This window comes from Dreissena polymorpha, chromosome 8 (assembly GCF_020536995.1).
Source record: "Dreissena polymorpha isolate Duluth1 chromosome 8, UMN_Dpol_1.0, whole genome shotgun sequence".
In the NCBI taxonomy this organism is placed as follows: domain Eukaryota; kingdom Metazoa; phylum Mollusca; class Bivalvia; order Myida; family Dreissenidae; genus Dreissena; species Dreissena polymorpha.
Genome location: NC_068362.1, coordinates 4877401 through 4897229, shown reverse-complemented (window position 1 = coordinate 4897229; position 19829 = coordinate 4877401). Strand labels below are relative to the sequence as shown.

The 19829-nt window shown below is 35.9% G+C and overlaps 2 protein-coding genes across 12 annotated transcripts in view; both read left to right on the top strand.

Moving 5' to 3' along the window:
- LOC127842371 (phospholipid scramblase 1-like) overlaps positions 1 to 18751 on the top strand; it is a 36366-nt gene extending 17615 nt beyond the window's left edge. For 7 of the 10 annotated variants that reach the window (XM_052371846.1, XM_052371849.1, XM_052371842.1 and 4 more), the window contains 8 exons: positions 7920 to 8051; positions 8860 to 8937; positions 10333 to 10409; positions 10963 to 11093; positions 12454 to 12571; positions 13067 to 13169; positions 16568 to 16626; positions 17584 to 18750. In XM_052371846.1, the coding sequence (XP_052227806.1) occupies positions 7928 to 8051; positions 8860 to 8937; positions 10333 to 10409; positions 10963 to 11093; positions 12454 to 12571; positions 13067 to 13169; positions 16568 to 16626; positions 17584 to 17640 (747 nt within the window). In that variant the 5' untranslated portion in view covers positions 7920 to 7927 and the 3' untranslated portion in view covers positions 17641 to 18750. Of the gene's footprint in view, positions 1 to 3049; positions 3210 to 3777; positions 3801 to 7919; positions 8052 to 8859; positions 8938 to 10332; positions 10410 to 10962; positions 11094 to 12453; positions 12572 to 13066; positions 13170 to 16567; positions 16627 to 17583 lie in introns of those variants that run through there. The other 3 variants (XM_052371844.1, XM_052371850.1, XM_052371841.1) reach the window with 3 other exon arrangements.
- The window catches only part of LOC127842368 (phospholipid scramblase 2-like), a 67216-nt gene extending 48094 nt beyond the window's left edge, over positions 1 to 19122 (top strand). For both annotated transcript variants that reach the window (XR_008031562.1, XR_008031563.1), the window contains exon 12: positions 18775 to 19122. The gene's annotated coding sequence lies outside the window, so the exon portion shown is untranslated. The remainder of the gene's footprint in view (positions 1 to 18774) is intronic.
- The last annotated feature ends 707 nt before the right edge of the window (positions 19123 to 19829 follow it).

The following is a 19829-nucleotide window of genomic DNA, read 5'->3' as shown; positions in this document are numbered from 1 at the left end:
AAGGGTAGTAAGTCACAACCAGATAAATGTCCGTGTAGTTACGATCAATCAAATCGGCACGAATCGGTACAATCAAAAATCGTTGTATTATATATAGATATTTGCTACTGCTAATGAATAAAAAACTGGCAAAATTTTGTATTGTGTTATTTATGTTATTAAGAGAAGAATAACAGGAATTCACATGACAAAGGTAACTACTATACGCCCAGTCTTATATCAAACATTCAAACGAGTTATAATCACATTTCAAAACTCGGGCTTCGAAAAATCAGCACTTAAACAGATTAAGTGGTCTCATTCGTTACATTAGCATTTGACACTTATCGGCGTAATCTTGTAAAATGTTCATATTGGGAAGAAAACGTGTTCTTTTCCCACCGTCAATATTACGACCTTTGATCTTAGACAATCAATCGTCTTTGATATGTGGTTCAACATTATTATATCTGCAGAATACAATCATAAAAGATAATCTTTATGAGCGTAAGATAACTCAAGAGACATGTCAGTCAAAATTTTTGCTGAATACGGCCGTATATGATTAGGTTTGTTTTACAGGACGATCGCGATGACTTCTAGCTATTTAATTCAGAAATGACGAGTTGTTATTGCCCAAACTTGCCACTGAGACTTATTGAACATGGATACGCAGTCCGAACTGACTAAGCGGTCACCTAAGAATATTGGTCATCTGTATAGAGCGGTCAGTCTAGATTCTCCTCTCCGAAAATATATTCTGTATTACACTTGATGATTGCGGTCACCTGTCTTTAACGACCGACGGCCAGTATATTACAAACCGAAAGTCATAGTTCAACTCTGTACAGCGGTCACTAGGTAGTTTTTTTTTGATAAGCATGGTGACTTAAAAAAATATCGCATTTGATGGTGACGTAGGATGATAAAAAGCACATGCATAACTTCATATTATGATTAACAACGTCTTCAAGCCTTTTTGTTTGCTGAAAAGTGAAGGAGACCGCCTCCGGAAAATTGTTGATCTAAGGACAGACGGACAGACTGAAAGACGGACGGACGTCTATTGCCATTCCAGTGTAACCCCTTTATTAACGTCGCAAGCTGTCGTAAAGAGGATCTAGTCGGAGAAGTGTCAATCTGTCACAACCTTTTTCATAGGTTTCGTACTCTGTGTCGACCATTAATGCGATATAGATTTGATCATAGTGTTGCAATTATTTCTCCAGAATATGACCAGTTATCTTCTGTCAAATCTATATAAAGATTGATATAATTTGTATATATCAAACGGAAAAACGGTGCTGTCCCAAGACAGCGCTCGACAATGCTTCCGCTTTAATAGTATAATTTAAATATGTTGTCCGTTACCTGATATAATGACCACAATGACCTATTTAAAGTAAAAATAGAAGTTATATATGGTAATTTAAAGCTGGAAATTTATAAATTAAAACGAGAAATGTGACCCTGCCAAGATACAATGTATTAAACTATATAACGTTGATAAAGTTTTGAAGAAAGTCCGGCATGTAAGCTACATATACACACATTACATCACACTACTTCCATGCAATATCAAGATATTGAGCAGACGCCATTTTTCTATTTTACTTTAGAATGACCTAGACCAAAATGACCCTAAATGCAAGTCCAATATAGGTCTGCATGTAAGCTACCTTCAAACACAATCACAGCACAATTGTCGATCCACCCATGCACATTAGCCAAATTTCGTGTACTTGCATTCTTATTACGAAAGCGCATAATGTACAGGTAACTCAGCACATAAGAAGAAACATGACTTAGTAAAATCACGCGACTTATCTTTCGTTTTTTTCTTTTATAGTTTGTTTCCTTCACATTGTCTTGTACTTCATTGATTTTTGTTTGTCTATGTTTGGTAACTTACAGGCTCATTTGTCCAGGTGTTACCATTCAGGTTTGTATTTATTATATGCACATGTAAAGGTTATAAACAATGTGTAAAACTCTACTTAATTTCTTTTTACTTACTATAACGCAAACATTGTTTATCGGGACTATAGATTTTTCTCGTCTCATTTTTGGGACGGGCGTTAACACATTGGCCCATATTCCTTAAAAGTATAAATTATCTCTCGAAATTTAAAATTAGTCTACTTACGTGTCAGATAGTGTACTAATAGAAAACAAAACATGTGCATTATTATAAACTAATACACCTGTTTAGCTGATCACGGTTACCAAAACGAAATAATGAAACATTATAAGCAATAAATATAAATTCAATAATATTATTAAAATACTTTGAGATTGTGTTATGTTAATGTACATCGTCGCGAGAACATATTCACCGGCCATTGTGGATATAAGGTATTCGATAGTTTTTGTCTGAATATGTTTCTACCGTTATTAATTCCACAACCTTTGTAGTACAAACCATTATTGGACAAATTGGAACTATTATTAATGTGTTCCACTTGGAGTCAAAGTAAGGGCAATTGGATCTTCTACTTTTAGTTGTAAGATAGGTGCAATTTTGGCGCTGCCTAAATCAGGTTGACCGAGAGTTCGAGAAGCAGTTATAAGAAAAAACATGCCATCGGCGTCAGTGCGTTTATTGACAAAATACCAATGCTTAATATGCTTAATGTAGTCCACTCGGGGTCCATGTAACGGCAGATTGGAAACATCATTTTAAGTTGTAAGATAAGTGCAATTTTGGCGCTTCGACCGAAATCGAAATAGCTATTTCCTTGACGAAAATAGTTTGGAAACTGATCAGGTGGTTTAATGTGGGGTAAGTCCCTAGCCAAAAGAGGAAAGAAGATACAATAGCATACATTCTTGTTGTTGCTTCCTATATAATGGGGTTACATACATTATTACGTAAAACATGTTTACTTTTTTCACATTTAATATGCACTTCCTTTTTCAACATGGTTACTAAAAAAGAATTCAATTGGCAAGCACGCACAATACCCACAAACACACCCCATCCCTTCCTTTACACACCAACACCTTACCCATTCCACCCGCATACATTACTCTTACGTCCAAATACCAAACATACTCCCGCCCACTCACACACTCACAATGTGTAATTTCAAACGAACATTTAACTCTGATGTTCTCTGGTGCATTCTCAATCGCTTTACTTCCATGTAAACCCGGACAATATCAATCAACACGCAGCGGTCTGTAAGAAAGTTCAATTTAAATTGAACTGAGTTTGGAGAATTATTTGGGTTTGTTATTATTTCAACTTTATGTTCGTTAAGATGAAATGTAATATTATTATAATTATCATCATTATTATTATTATTATTATTTATATATCGGCAGTATAAACATGATTTCAGAAGCTAATGTTAGACTTGTGGTTTCGTTTGTGTTTTTTTCTCAAAAGACGTTATTAAACAGATTTAACTTGAATATTGAAATCCGGCTATAACAGACGCGTTGTCTACATTTAAATGCAACATATAATATACCATTGCTTTAGGCTGAAATTGTAAACAGCGTACATATTCGTTTTTAACCGATTGATTATGGTAACAACGCAAAAGAACTATTATTCTCAAAACTGTCATTGTTTATGCGCAATGTGTATGCACTATCATATGTAATTCAGAAAATAAGGGACTTGTTCACACATTTTTGGTATATTTAAAAGACCGTCATACACTGCTCTAACTTGATTGAATAAGTAGAACTAATAAACAAGTATATCAATCAGATAATAATTTATATCTAAAACATGTTTTTAATGTTGGTCACACCAGGTTGCGAACCAAGATCGTCTGAATTAAACGCTACTACTTAAAGGCTCTATAAAGGTGAGAAATTAAATTATTATGCATATAAACTGGTTAAATTTTTACCGAATTTCAGTCTCCTGAGCATTAAAAATGCTCATAACACAGCTTAAGTGCAACGTTGTCAAGACTTATGGAAGGTATACCCGTTTCATAATTGGTAGAAATGTTTACAACTTTGCAACTAACGTGATGTGTAGCCTCAAAGCGTTAACGTATGCTAAAAATAGCCGAAAGAAAATTAAATTTTAATTCTGTTTTAAACAATTTTTTAGCAGCAGAAAGTTACTTATTAGATCACTACAAACGTTTAGTGACAAACTTTGTGATACCGGAAAACGTTGAAAATCAACGATATATTTTTGCAATCTCCACGCAGAGTTGTCGTTCCTTGCTCTCCCATACACCTCTGCGTAAGGCTCAGCACGCCATTTTGTCTACCATATAGGTAAAACCGAACAAACGCATTCAATGTATATTTGAGTGGATATTTAAGATCGCATGCATTAAATTAAGAAATTTGACTTTTATATTAACGATAAATCGTGCAAAAACTTGTGAGTTTTAATGCAACTCTTTGGTACTATTTTATTGCCCATTTACACAGATGGAATCATTCCACGCACTTCACAAATGTAAACAATTGTACATATTTTTTATTGAGAGACGTTAGACATTGCTTCGACGTTTTTATGTATGTTGGTTTCTTAGCATAAAAAAACATATCAATTTTATAATAATTTAAAGACTGATATAAGATATCATGGTATGAGATTGTTTTCTTTTTTGCAGTGAATGCAATGTAACCGTCGTGCAAGAGATTGTTTAGTATACTGTAACCTCAATGATGAACGCTTGGAATGATCATGACATGAATGAGACGCTTTCATATCAGTAGTCCGTTTTGAGCACAACACAGAAGTGAATGTAATTTAACCGTCGTGCAAGAGATTGATATTTTTGGTGATCTGAGTGACTTTCACTTTCACTTTCCGTGTAAACAGCGATGTAAATAAACTGATTGTTTGTAAACACAATTGACTTGGAGGACACTATATTTTTAGCTCAAAACAAGCTGCATTGTTTATTTTTGTATGGTAATGTCCAATTGCATACACATATTGTTTTTTGATAACCTTCATAAATAAAATATGAAAAACAATAATTAAAAATCGGTAAATAATTACGGATCGTGACCTTTATAGAGCCTTTAACATTAATTCATAGGGACAATTATATTGTACGATGCATACTTAAGCTCATGTTAGTGATGCATTTGTTGACACAAATTGTTTTTTTTTATTTTTTATTTTTTAAATTACTCTTATCAGCACTAGACTGTTTTAATGCCTTGTCATCAATCACAAAAATAGCACAAGTAGTAATTCGCAATACAGATTTGTTAAATTAAACGATTCGATTAAATGCTAGCATGATTAAATTAAGGTTTTGATTATATTGAGATACACGTGCCATGGCATGACATTTAGTTTTGTCTTGTCATAGGTGTACATTTAATAAAGTTTAGTTTATAAAGTTATGAACATACTAATAACGTTCATGTGTAAATAACAATAAGAATAACCGTTATGTTGATCGTTTAAAAGCCGGGATTGCATCTATTATGTCAAACAATAAAATAATAAGAGCATGGTCTTAATGCAGGCTAGTTCTTGTTTTGATTATTTCGATGTTTATAAGGTCGCATTATGCGTCTATGAGGTATGCGCCTTAGACTGCTTTATGTGAGGATTCGGAGTGAGCCCCAGCTATTAGATAGACTTTTATTTTCCTCCATTCATGAAGAGCATAACACATAATACAGATTATAAACAATTAAATACAATTGAGTATATACACATACAAGAGATCAAAATGAAGCAACTCAATACAGCCATTATATTATTTACAAAGATAAGTAACATAACTAGAGTATATATCAAAATAATTGTTAGGTCAATGACATGAATAAAGTCAATGATAATGATTTTAGTTCAGACACGCACGCACGCACGCACGAGCACAGGCACGCAAAGAATATAAACGTTTACATGTACATAAAGACACAGTAAACGTTATGGGCAATCAAATACGCATAAGAAATAACATTTAAAAAAGAAAAAACATTATGCATATTGATATATTTCTAATAATTGCCAGCATCATCGCTGTATTAATGTAGCAATTTTCTAATTGAGACGGCAATACCAAGGTGCAAAAAATAAATGCTTCTGAGATGTTTCAGAGCCCTACTTTCACACATTGCTCAAGGGCACTGATATGGATGAATCGTTTATAGTCGTCAATCCCACGACTCTAAAGTATAAGAGTCCACAATTTATCACGTTCGGCTTCAATAGCAGTACACTAACACAACTTGTGGATAACACAACTTGTGGATAATCAGGCTTCCCGTTTTGAGGTTACACAGTTTGCACATCTGCATTAACTGATTTGATATTAATAAGCCGATGCAATTCATAAGGGTTTTGCACAAGGCTAAGAGTTTCTTATTTTCCTTTGCAATCAACCATAAAGGAGAGTAACCATTAGTTTCTATAACATGCGCCTTTACGCCCCATGGGTCTCTAGCTTTTAAACGTTTTACCATGTCTTTGTTGATACGCGTCACGATATTGCGTTCAATGATTTGCTTCCACTGTTCCTTGAAAGGGAATGTTCCGTGTTCAACATAAGTAGATAGAAATATGCGCGGCTTGCTCGAACCGATTTTTAACCATGAATATGGTTGAATTTGGTTTTTACCATCAATATGGTTCAATTTGGTTTTAACCATCTTGTGGTTGAATTAGGTTTTAACCATCTTGTGGTTGAATTTGGTTTTAACCATCTTGTGGTTGAATTAGGTTTTAACCATCTTGTGGTTGAATTTGGTTTTAACCATCTTGTTGTTGAATTTGGTTTTTACCATGAATATGGTTGAATTTAGTTTTAACCATCTTGTGGTTGAATTTGGTTTTAATCATGAATATGGTTGAATTTAGTTTTAACCACCTCGTAGTTGAATTTTATTTTAACCACGTTTATGTAGTTATGGTCATTTATGATTGCTTAACTACGTTATGGTTGAATTTTAATTTCAAAAATTCAACAAAATTAAAGCCACACCTGAACCATGAATCGCGAAATACATGAAAATTCATTTTTTTATTATCGTGACGGGGCGGCTGGAGGACTTTCGTCCGTTTAGACCAATGCAAAATATTTTCCTTTTATATGTTTTATTTCAAAGTCTTGGTAAACAAGTTTGTTTGGTTTGATCATTCCGAGTAAGAATGCCGTGGTAATAGCACCTTTGCGATATTTCTCCTCAATATTACACTCTAATTTTCATACGTATTTGTCAATCAACCTAGGTTGATCCCGTTTTTTAACGTTCTTCCACTGTTGTATTGACTCTTTAATAGTTGCTTCCATCTTTTCAAACATATCGTTTTTAGTCCAGAGCATTTGATTAAGTTCATCATTTAGTTGGACGCTGTATGTTTTAGGTATTTTAAACGTTTTATTGAATTTTAATAAGGTAGACGTCCCATTGTCATTGTCAATAATCATACCAAATTTTCCAAAAGCAAGATGTTCCAAACACATCTTATTTTCTTTATCAGTTTACTACATTCTAGAAAAAAACGGATAAAATCTCATTTTTTATATTAGAGTTAGATACTCTTAACTCAGGTTAATAAAACATACAACTGCATAACTTGAACTCCAAGATCTCCGGCTCCAAAGCTTGCTGTTATATTGAGTATAAAAACGAAGGAGCACTAGCAGAGCCTGACAACTTAGTTGCATATGTCGGTGTAAATGTTTTCTCGTCATTGCTTCTAGATGTCGGTGTAAATGTTTTCCCATCATTGCTTCCAGTTGTCAACAGGGTTGTTAATGTTTTCCCATCATTACTTCCAGAAAAATCCCATTCAGTCTTATTTTTACCATCAATAGCTCGAGCAGCTTTATGCCTTTTTGCTGCTCGTCAGTATCTTAAGGTTGGAAACTTGAATCTAGAAAGAAAGGTCTTAAATATAATAAGATTTTCTAAGGAACTACATTTATAAACACATCAAAGTGCTTATCTAAAAGGTGAAGGGTTAATGTTCCATGCCCCTGTGGTTACAGGAATCCCCATGCAGGGTCAACCCCAGGCATGGATGGCCAGACCCCCGGGCATTCCAGGAGTACCCCCTGGCTTAGAGTACCTGGCACAGATTGATCAGCTGCTTGTGAAACAGCAGGTGGAACTCTTGGAAGGTATCAGCCACTTAGAAATGAGGCGAATGAGAATTGTTTTCATTATTGACAGATGGACAGACAGACTTCCATTGTGATTTCCATTATTTGAGCCTTCTTCTGGGGAACAGGGCTTAATGCATGTGTGACAAGTGTCGTCTCAGATTAGCCTGTGCATTGATACTTTTTGCATTTATGAAGTTTTATGTATACAGGAAGTCTCTTGTATACAAAAAGCCAGTCTAGGAAGAAAGTGTCATCCCTGATAAGCCTGTGCTGACTACACAGGCTAATCTGGAACAACACTTTATGCAGATGCATTAAGCCACATTTTTCCAGATCGAGGCTCTAGTTATATGAATAACTATGGATGTCTTTATGTCTGTCCATCTCGACTATCCATTGAAGCAAATTTGTTTTGAAAATGCTACATTATAATTTGCTTGCTTTTTTCTTTATGATATGAAGCTGTGCATTTTATTTTTATAATTTATTTCAAATATTTAAAAATGTTGTTCCTCTTAACAACTTAGATTGTCTGTACTATGCTTAAAATTTCTTCAATATACTTATTAAGCAAACATGTATATATCTCTCAAATTACGAAATTGTTACATTTATATGGTGTAGCTGGCATTTTTGGGGACAGAACTTGCCTCACCAAAGACGAAAATACTTTATATAAATTATATAGCAAAAGGACTGAAAACATATTTTCCTCTAAAACAACATGGCCCATGATTTAATGTTTGTGAACAATGAACTATACATTACATGTTAACTATACACACTTCAGTACATGTATATAGTGTTTGTATTATTTTTTAAGTTTTGACTGGATGGGAAAGTGCCAACAAGTACAAGATACAGAACAGCGTTGGCCAGCAAGTCTACTTTGCAGCTGAAGGTAAAACTACATGAAACATTGTATAATTCAAGAGTTAATGAGGTCCTTTTGCGTCTGAGGCTGCAATATGTGAGGACTTGAAGTCTGTCCCAGCACTCCTTACTTTACTCACACAAGTGGGGTCAAATTTGGAATGTTTTAATTTTAAGAGGTTGAACTTTTGTGTTGCATTCGGGTCGGGGCGCCTGAGTGTCCTGTATGGTAGTTTACCAAGTAAACATGTGCTTAGTTGAAAAAGAACTGGCTTGGCCTAGGTGAGAAATATGAAATATGTGTACTAAGCCCCCCACTTACCAGACAGCTCTCTAAATGTGCAGAGCTTTTATTGTTTGATAAGCGTTTTTGTCCCCTACCGATTTCACCGGAGTGGAATTATGGTTTGTGCTATGTGTGTCCGTGGGTCCGTCAGTCTGTCATACTTTTCTGGATCCTGCGATAACTTTAAAAGTTCTTCATATTTGTTCATGAAACTTGAAATACGGACAGATGGCAATATGGAAATTATGCATGTCATTTAATTGTGTCCATAGGTCAAGAATTGTGGTTGCTATGGCAACAAATAGACTAGAAATACTGCTGAAAATGGTGGATCCTGCACACTTTCTGGATCCTGCGATTACGTTCTTCATAATTTTTCATGAAACTTCAAACATGGATAGATGGCAATATGGACATTATGCACGTCATTTCATTTAATTCCTACTTCAAAAATTTTGGTTGCTATGGCAACAAATAGTCAGACAATGGTGGAGCTGGTAGGGGACATATATTGCTTGGCAATAGTCTTGTTGGATAATAATAATAGGAGAGAATTTGTTTATCCATATTCCAGTCCAAAGCTCAGTCAACTGAGTCCTATGTGTCAATATCTACATTTGTGTATGTATATGCAAGTATATCCAGAAATTGTATGATTAATATAATCTTTCACCTCTTTGTAGCATAAGGGCAAACCTTCATCAAAACTTATTATCCTTTATGTATTTGTACATGTAGGTGATAGTAAAATCATTGCAGTTATTTACTGGGATATACTTTTATGTCTTTTTAAAACTATTTAGAAATATTGGTACTGAAATGCAAAACATTTGTGAATACATGGCATTTTTTCTTCTTAAGCTAGGGCAATATAAAGGCCTTTTTCCCCCAAGAGAAAAGCTATTTCCCCAAAGAACATTTCTTTAAAATGATTTAATTTTATCAAAATTTGAAGCATTTGTTTACTTTCTCAATTTTTTCAATTTTTTTTTCCTCAAGATGGGAGGCCAGGGTATTTCCCCAAATCAAGAAAATAGCTCTGGCATAGCTTCTGGCTAAGGTCAGTTTGGTTATTGGCTATCCCCAGCATGGGTTTACTTCCAAAATCACAGCCAAACATTGTGTTTTGTTTTTCAGAATCCGACATGTGTGCCAGGCAGTTCTGTGGACCCCGGCGTAGCTTCACTATCCACATCACAGACAATGCTGGAGTGGTAGGCATATCTCTATTGAGTCTTGTTCAAGGATAACTGGGCTAAATACATGTGCGTAGTGTCGTCCCAGATTAGCATTTGCAGTTGCACACGCTGATCAGGGACAACACTTCCTGCCTAATTTGGATTTTTTTAGAAGAGACTTATCTTAAACAATATTTAAAAAGGGAAAGTGTCGTTCTTTATTAGCCTCAATTAAAGGACTAGTTAAAGGAATCTCTGGCCTCCACATGGTGTATTCCACTTCATATACTCCTCAACCATAAAAAATCTCCTACTTAGAAAACCAGGGATAATAACTAAAGTGAATGATTACTTATTAAAACCTCCCCCCAAATTTTTTTTGGTCTTAAAACAAACAATTGATTAGGATTTGTGTATTAATGGCTTGAGTGAGAAAACATTACTTTTCACAGGAAATACTATTTCCTAATGCCAACTGTGGAACACATATACTGTTTGATAGAATTTTGGTAGCTATAACATTGCAATGTTGCTGATTTCTCTCAAACTATAATTCAATCATGACGCCTGTCTGTGTACAAATTCACAGGAGATCATTCGAGTTCACCGAGAGTTCAAGTGCTGCGCAGGCTGCTCGTGGTGTGCTTGCAGTCGGGGTTGTGCTCACGAGGTCACCGTGGAGTCTCCGCCAGGAACCCTTGTCGGATACGTTCTGCAAAAGTAGGACAAATGTGATGTGTGTTCTGGAAAAACAGGGCTTATTGCATGTGGGTAAAGTTTCAGCCAGATTAGCCTGTGCAGTCTACACAGGCTAATCCAGGACAACACTTTCCGCTTTTATGAAAAGACAAGTTTAAACATAGACTCCTAGACAAATATCCAGTTTAGGAGGAAAATGTCTAGGAAAATACTTAACGCACATTATGCCCTCTTTTCCCACAGCACTGGTAATATTTTAAACAGCAACGCATTAACCCTTTGCATGCTGGGAAATTTGTCGTCTGCTAAAATGTCTTCTGCTGAATTTCTAAAATAAGCATTTTCTTCGATTTTTTTTTCAGAATAGCAAATATTTGGATCCTGATGAGACGCCACGTTTTGTGGCGTCTCATCTGGATTCAAAATGTTTGCAAAGGCCTTTAAAATTCGGTTCCAGCGCTGAAAGGGTTAAAATACATTATGCAATTACAAAAAAGTTGTACTTTGTACATAATTGTATCAAGCCACCTAACATAAATTCCAAAACATGTATTACTGTACAGAAAGCGGAGCTCTACACCATGTTTCATGAAGCCTCATTATACAATAGAAAACATGGATTACTTGACACCGATTTGCATAGACCCTCTTTACAATCACAAAAATATGTAACTGTTCACAAAGGCTCTTTTTGCCACATCATACAAAAGCAAATATGGATCACTTTACACAAACTTGCTTGAAGTCTGTTTTTACCATCCATGCATGGATTACTTTACAGCGAGTTGTATTATGCCACATTATACAAACAAATAATATTTATGTATTACTTTTCACACAAAAATGCATTAAACTACATGCAATATTAATTTACATAGAATTGCAATTAGTCACATATTACAAAAAAAGTGAAACTTTACCTAGAAGTGCAAAGAGGCCACATTATGCAATCATGAACACTTATGTTCAGTCACGGCTGTTTTAAGTCATACACTGCAAATCCATCATAATGGGCCCTATTATAATACGGAATCCAATATACTGCAGATGGGTATTAGCTCCTTTTTTCTCCAGCTTTTCCTTTGTGTTTTAAATGTTGTCTTGAATTTCAAATATGGCAGCGCCTATCTAGCTGAGTGAATTATTGCTCTATTATAATTTATTTGAGGCTTATATCCACTGAGGCATTTGACAGTTTAAGTGTGATAATCAATTGTTTCATGCCAATAAAGGTATGAAAAAAGCATGTGTTTATACGTGTTTGACATTTAAATGCTGAAACTTTTAATGTGCTTTCAATCTTTTGAATCGTTGACAACTTTGACAAGTCTATCTAGGCTTGTTCCTTTTGATTGTTATATCCAAATCTGTATGTTTGCAGGCAGAGCTGCATTGAGCCCCACTATGCCATCATGAACGCCCAGGAAGAGGAGCTGCTGACAATCAAAGGGCCGATGTGTATCATTTCGGGGCCCTGTTGCCCAGATGTGGAGTTCAACGTGAGTGCAATGATGATTTGATTTCCTTAAAATAAAATCTTGTCCCATAATTAATATATCTAATAAAAGTAGGGAACTATCTTAATACATTTTGAAGGCTTTATGTCAAACCTTTACATACTGATGATCAGCAAGCAGCATAATACCTGAACAGCCTGTGAGTTACTCTTCTGTTTTTATGCTGGTATATTCACTTTGCATCTGAATGATAATGGCTGAAAGGTATTCTCTATTCCTACTTTTCAGTAACTCGGACATAAGCCAAATTAAACAAAGGATGAAAATTAGTAGTTTTTCTCCCTAATTTTCTTGTTTAAAACCAATTAATTATCCAAATAATAACAATTTGACAAATTACGATTTATTCGACTTTACACTGTATTGCACAGGCTAATCTTGGATGACACTTTGCGCACATGCATTAAACCCATTTTTCTCAGAACAAGACACAATTGAATGTGAGTTTACTAACTATGTGGAACATGTGTTTTGTAGATGCTCTCCAAGGACGGGACCACGGAGGTGGGGAGGATCAGCAAGCAGTGGTCCGGCGCCCTCCGCGAGTACTTCACGGACGCTGACAACTTTGGGATCTCATGTACGAATGGTTAATCAGTTAACCACGAACACCACTGGGAATTCCTTTGACTCCTTACCATACTTTGCTCATGTAACCGAGACACACTCTTGGAAAACAGGGGTGTTCGCATGTGCCTAAGAGTTGTCCCAGATTAGACTGTGTAGTCTGCAAGAGTTGTCCCAGATTAGACTGTGTAGTCTGCAAGAGTTGTCCCAGATTAGACTGTGTAGTATGCAAGAGTTGTCCCAGATTAGACTGTGTAGTCTGCAAGAGTTGTCCCAGATTAGACTGTGCAGTCTGCACAGGCTAATCATGGACTATTTTCTCTTTTATGGAATTTTGAATTTAAAGCAAGTCACTTCTTAACAATAATACTGTCATGACGGAAAAGTAGGTCCATCTTGAACAGGCAAATCAGGAAGGATAATAAATAAACATGCAGTAACCCCGTATTTTGCAGAGTGCAGCTTTTATATAACCCTTTACCACTTAGATATGTATTTTGATGCAATTGTAGTCCCTTAGATAGTTACATTTAATTAAATACCTTTATTACTAAATTCAAGTTTTATAGTCTTAATTTCCTATAGGTGAACGCCAAGATACTGATGAGCTGCAAACAGCATAAAAACCGTAAATCCAATAGGTCGAGCAGATGTGCTAATGGCAGCTATCAGAATGTTGGTAGAAGTCTTAATGTTGTCAATGAATAAAACACTGAAGCGGTTTTTGCACCTTAGGATTAACCATAAATAGTTCAAAAAATTTAATGGAACGGGTTTACAAAATACGTCCATGCATAAATAAAATGTGTAATGAAAACATACTTTAATAAAGTTTATGCTAATTTTATTCTGAAATTATTCCAAATGGTGTAAATTTTCTAACTGATTGGCAGTCATCTTGTTAACAGATGTCCATGCTTAAGGCTATTCATTATGAGTCAAATTTTGTTCCCTTTTTCTTCTGTGCATTACCATTTTTCAGAGATGCAAAATAAAATACAGTGCAACACCAACATCATCTATCATTCTGCAAAAAGGGTTCAAAATTTAAATTGTCAGCAATTGTTTTTTATTGATATCTTCATTGTAAAAAAGATGCCTAATATTTTGTAAAGCAATAAATAAGTTGGATATGTTTTATTCACATAATTTGTGTAATAGCAACCACTGGTTCCCTGTTTTACAAAGTGTCACATACTGAAAGCCTGGAGCCATTCAATATAGTAGTGGTGATTGCCAATAGCAAACCGAAAAACTCCTTGCAAAAAAGATAAATGACTGACTTGTAAAACAATTGATGAAGTTGTGAATATTTTCATAAAATATGCTTGTTTGGTTTTGATAGCAATAAAATATAAATTCTATCTAACTCATTTATTGAATATCAGACGATGAACATCAATAAATATATGTCACTTTGTATTTGAATGCATATTACAGACTGAAATCATGATTGAATAGCATCCCTTGTGTATGTATTATAGTATCTGATATTTTCCTTTGCTGAACCAGATTGTTCTGACATTTTCTAACCTGAAATCCGACTCATGCGGTCACCCTGTCTGTGTGACCAAGAACTCCTTCTGTCCACCCATGTGTCTGTCTGTGTGACCAAGTATTCATCCTGTTCCCCAATGTGTCTGTCTGTGTGACCAAGTATTCCTTCTGTGCACCCTTGTGTCTGTCTGTGTGACCAAGTATTTATTCTGTTCACCCATGTGTTTGTCTGTGTGACCAAGTATTCCTTCTGTTCACCCATGTGTCTGTCTGTGTGACCAAGTATTCCTTCTGCTTACCCAAGTGTTTGTCTGTGTGACCAAGTATTCCTTCTGTTCACCCATGTGTTTGTCTGTGTAACCACGTATTCCTTCTGTTCACCCATGTGTCTGTCTCCGTGATCGAGTATTCCTTCTGTTCACCCATGTGTTTGTCTGTGTGACCAAGTATTCTTTCTGTTCACCCATATGTTTGTCTGTGAGACCAAGCATTCCTTCTGTTCACCCTTGTGTCTGTCTGTGTGACCAAATATTCCTTCTGTTCACCCATGTGTCTGTGTGACCAAGTATTCCTTCTGTTCATCCTTGTGTCTGTCTGTGTGACCAAGTATTCCTTCTGTTCACCCAGTGTCTGTGTGACCAAGTTGTCCTTCTGTTCACCCATGTGTCTGTCTGTGTGACCAAGTATTCCTTCTGTTCACCCATGTGTCTGTGCGACCAAGTAGTCCTTCTGTTCACCCTTGTGTCTGTCTGAGTGACCAAGTATTCCTTCTGTTCACCCTGTCTGTATGACCAAGTATTCCTTCTGCTAACCCTTGTGTTTGTCTGTGTGACCAAGTATTCCTTCTGCTAACCCGTGTGTTTGTCTGTGTGACCAAGTATTCCTTCTGCTAACCCATGTGTTTGTCTGTGTGACCAAGTATTCCTTCTGTTCACCCATGTATCTGTCTGTGTGACCAAGTATTCCTTCTTTTCAACCTTGTGTCTGTCTGTGTGACCAAGTATTCCTTCTGCTAACCCGTGTGTTTGTCTGTGTGACCAAGTATTCCTTCTGTTCACCCATGTGTCTGTCTGTGTGACCAAGTATTCCTTCTGTTCACCCCTGTGTCTGTCTGTGTGACCAAGTATTCCTTCTGTTCACCCATGTGCCTGTATGACCAAGTATTTCTTCTGTTCACCCATGTGTCTGTCTGTGTGACCAAGTATTCCTTCTGTTCACCCATGTGTCTGTGCGACCAAGTAGTCCTTCTGTTCACCCTTGTGTCTGTCTGAGTGACCAAGTATTCCTTCTGTTCACCCTGTCTGTATGACCAAGTATTCCTTCTGCTAACCCTTGTGTTTGTCTGTGTGACCAAGTATTCCTTCTGCTAACCCGTGTGTTTGTCTGTGTGACCAAGTATTCCTTCTGCTAACCCATGTGTTTGTCTGTGTGACCAAGTATTCCTTCTGTTCACCCATGTATCTGTCTGTGTGACCAAGTATTCCTTCTTTTCAACCTTGTGTCTGTCTGTGTGACCAAGTATTCCTTCTGCTAACCCGTGTGTTTGTCTGTGTGACCAAGTATTCCTTCTGTTCACCCATGTGTCTGTCTGTGTGACCAAGTATTCCTTCTGTTCACCCCTGTGTCTGTCTGTGTGACCAAGTATTCCTTCTGTTCACCCATGTGCCTGTATGACCAAGTATTTCTTCTGTTCACCCATGTGTCTGTCTGAGTGACCAAGTTTTCCTTCTGTTCACCCATGTGCCTGTATGACCAAGTATTCCTTCTGTTCACCCATGTTTCTGTATGAGTGACCAAGTATTCCTTCTGTTCACCCATGTGCCTGTATGACCAAGTATTTCTTATGTTCACCCTTGTGTCTGTCTCTGTTACCAAGTATTCCTTCTGTTCACCCATGTGCCTGTATGATTGCAGTCCCCATGGACCTGGATGTCAAGATGAAGGCTACAATGCTGGGTGCTGTGTTCCTGATTGTGAGTATACCGGATACATTTTTTTCTCGGAGGTTCAAGCATTATGATGGATTTAATACTTTCTAATGGATACATTCCTTAAAATTCACACGAAGATGTCAAGAAAAGTTTAAAAGTACTGAATGGAATATAGAAATCACAAATTTTTATTTTAGGGATTCATTCTTGTGGGAAAAATGTATAGCAATGCCTATTTTAGTACTTGTCTTACAATGTTTATACTGCGAAACTGATATTATTTTGAGACATACTTTTCATGGATTTGTGTTCATCAGCTCAACCACAAAAATAAAGAGTTCCACAAACAAATGTCTGAAGTCCTATTAAAACCTTATAAAAAATCCACAACTATAAAATCCAACAAATATGGTCGATGTTATTGATCCATGGAATTCCATGTCATTGAAATGAATCCACACTAATGACCCCACACTGGCGACTCTGCAAGTACTTTACTGCGAGGTCTGTGATATTTGCTAGCTTGCCATACTTTAGCCTCGCTTTGGAATGCATTAAGTGTTGCCCCAGATCAGCGTGTGCAGTCCGCACATGTTAATCACGGAAACATTTTCATATTTAATGAAATTTTTCGTTAACCCTTTCAGCGCTGGAACCGAATTTTCAAGGCCTTTGCAAACAGTTTGAATCCAGATGAGACGCCACAGAACATGGCGTCTCATCAGGATCCAAACTGTTTGCTATTCTGATAGTATTCTTTGAAAAAATTATAAGAAAATGCTAATTTTAGAAATTCAGCAGACAACATTTTAGCAGACTACAAATTTCACAGCATGCAAAGGGTTAAAATGAAGTCTCTTCTGCACAAAAATCCAGTCTAGGCAGACAGTGTCATCCCTGATAAGCCCGTGAGGACGACACTTTATGCACATGTATTAAGCCCAGTTTTCCCCAAAATAAGGCAATCTTAATGAGTTTTTAATTTGTTTTGTGTTCCAGGACTTTATGTACTTTGAGCAGTCTGGCAACCAGAACCAGAATAACCAACTCTTTTAAAGTGCCTCCTGGAACTAACCTATGGACCATGAATCGAAACTCGAGTTATTTTGAGTTAAAAATTTGTAGAACCCAATCTCCTCTTTTGATTTTGCATCAAAATAACAATTTTGTGCAATGTTGTAATATTTCTTCTTCTTGTGTGATGGCAATGTAAACTATAGTTTTAATCAAGTATCATTTTTCAATATATATATTTAATTATTTTTGGAAGGGGGGGAGAGATTAATAACTTACAAATAAATTACAGAACACTTGCAATGTGTACAGACATGTATTTAAGATAATTGCCAGTGATGTATAGTGATACATGGATGATATTCATCTTTATATTGTAATAATTTTGTGTGTTTTTTTATTATTTTAAAGGGATTTTTTCACGGTTTGGTAAATTGACAAAATTGAAAAAAGTTGTTTCAGATTCGCAAATTTTCGTTTTAGTTATGATATTTGTAAGAAAACAGTATTACTGAACATTTACCATAGTCCAATATGCCGTTATATGTATCTTTTGACGATTTGAAAACCTAAAAATTATAAAGCGTTGCAACGCGAAACGATTGAATAATTTGGAGAGTTCTGTTGTTGTCATTTAAATTTACGAAACAACGAAGATTGATTATATAAGGTATAAAATACTTAAACTGTGTATACCCTGCTGAATAGCCGAGAGAGCTAATGCGTTTTTACTTCAGACTAACTCCAGGACTCCGGGGGTCACTTGTTTGAGCCCTGGTACCGGCTACTTTTTTTTCCTTTTTTAAATTTTATTTTTGATTTTTTACTGGAGCTTTTTAGATCCAATGTTTACATTTATCAATATAAAGCATTTAATGACAAACTTCAAAATATGCCAAAATCTGTGAAAAGGCCCCTTTCATATGACAGCTTTATGTGTTTGTATTTTTATTTTTTTATTGTTGTTATGCCATGGTTCATATTTCATCCTACATTTTGCACCTTTAAGGTGTTTTAGTATATCAAATTAGAATTGTATTTTTCAAATTAGAAAACCATTTATTTATGTGTCCAAGAAAAAAAATTATCATTGATTTAACAGAGTTCATTATGTACAGTATTTGAGTAATAACCAAATAAAATGGCATCTGTTCTTGCTTAAGTCCAAACCAGCAGTCATGCTTGAATTTGCATATACTGAGGAACACATGCTTAATTTTATTTGTTGGTTGGCAGGGAAACACTTCTCACTGTGTTATTTAGTGCATGGGCATATTTCGTATTCATTCCTTTAAAAAAGGACACAATTTAGTCCAATGTCAGCATTATTTTCACTAAATGTCATTATTTCGAACAACTATATTGTTTACTTTGAATGTGAATTAATGTATAGTGTTTATATTATGTGTAGTTACAACGTTATATTGTGTACTGTATTAGCTTGCTAGTTGGCGGTGTACAATCTGTAGTGTATTTTAACTCTTGCCTATGTGTTAGTTAGTGTTCATAAAGAAATAAACATAATTGATTGTTCAATCTCTCAAAAATATTTGCTGGGCCATGGGACAGAAATCGAGCATAATTAAATGCACATTTCTTCGCTTATCTTCATATTAGCCCCTCTCTGACAAAACGTAAAAGACAGTGCAGTCCTTACAGGCTTAACAGGGACGACATTCTACAATTTATATAGAATTTTTTAGTTTAAAAGATGTCTTTTCTAAACAAAAATCCAGTGTAGACGGAAAGTGTTGTCCCTGATGAACCTGTGTGAAGAGCGTAAGCTAATCTGGCATGACACTTAACGCATGCGCATTGAGTCCAGTTTTCCCCAAAACTAGACTCGTATTAACACAGGTAGAAGCACTCCTAAAACTTTAAACAAAATAATCTGGAACACAGACTAGGAAAAGTGTTCTCTAATTATCACCCGCCATAGGCGGAGGGATATTGTTTTGGCGGCACTTGTGTGTCCGTAGCCATATCTTGGAAGTGCTTTGGCGGATTTCATTGAAACTTGGTATGAGTATGACTATATATATGGATAGGAGGATGATGCACGCCAAATGGAATTGTACACCATCTGTTAATAACGGAGTTATGGCCCTTTGTATCTTGAAAAAATGCTTTTTTGAGTGTCAAATATAACACTTTTGTGTCCAGAAGCATATTGGCGGGGGATATCAATTCAACGAATGTGCTTGTTTCATTTGCAAAATGCCTGTCGATGC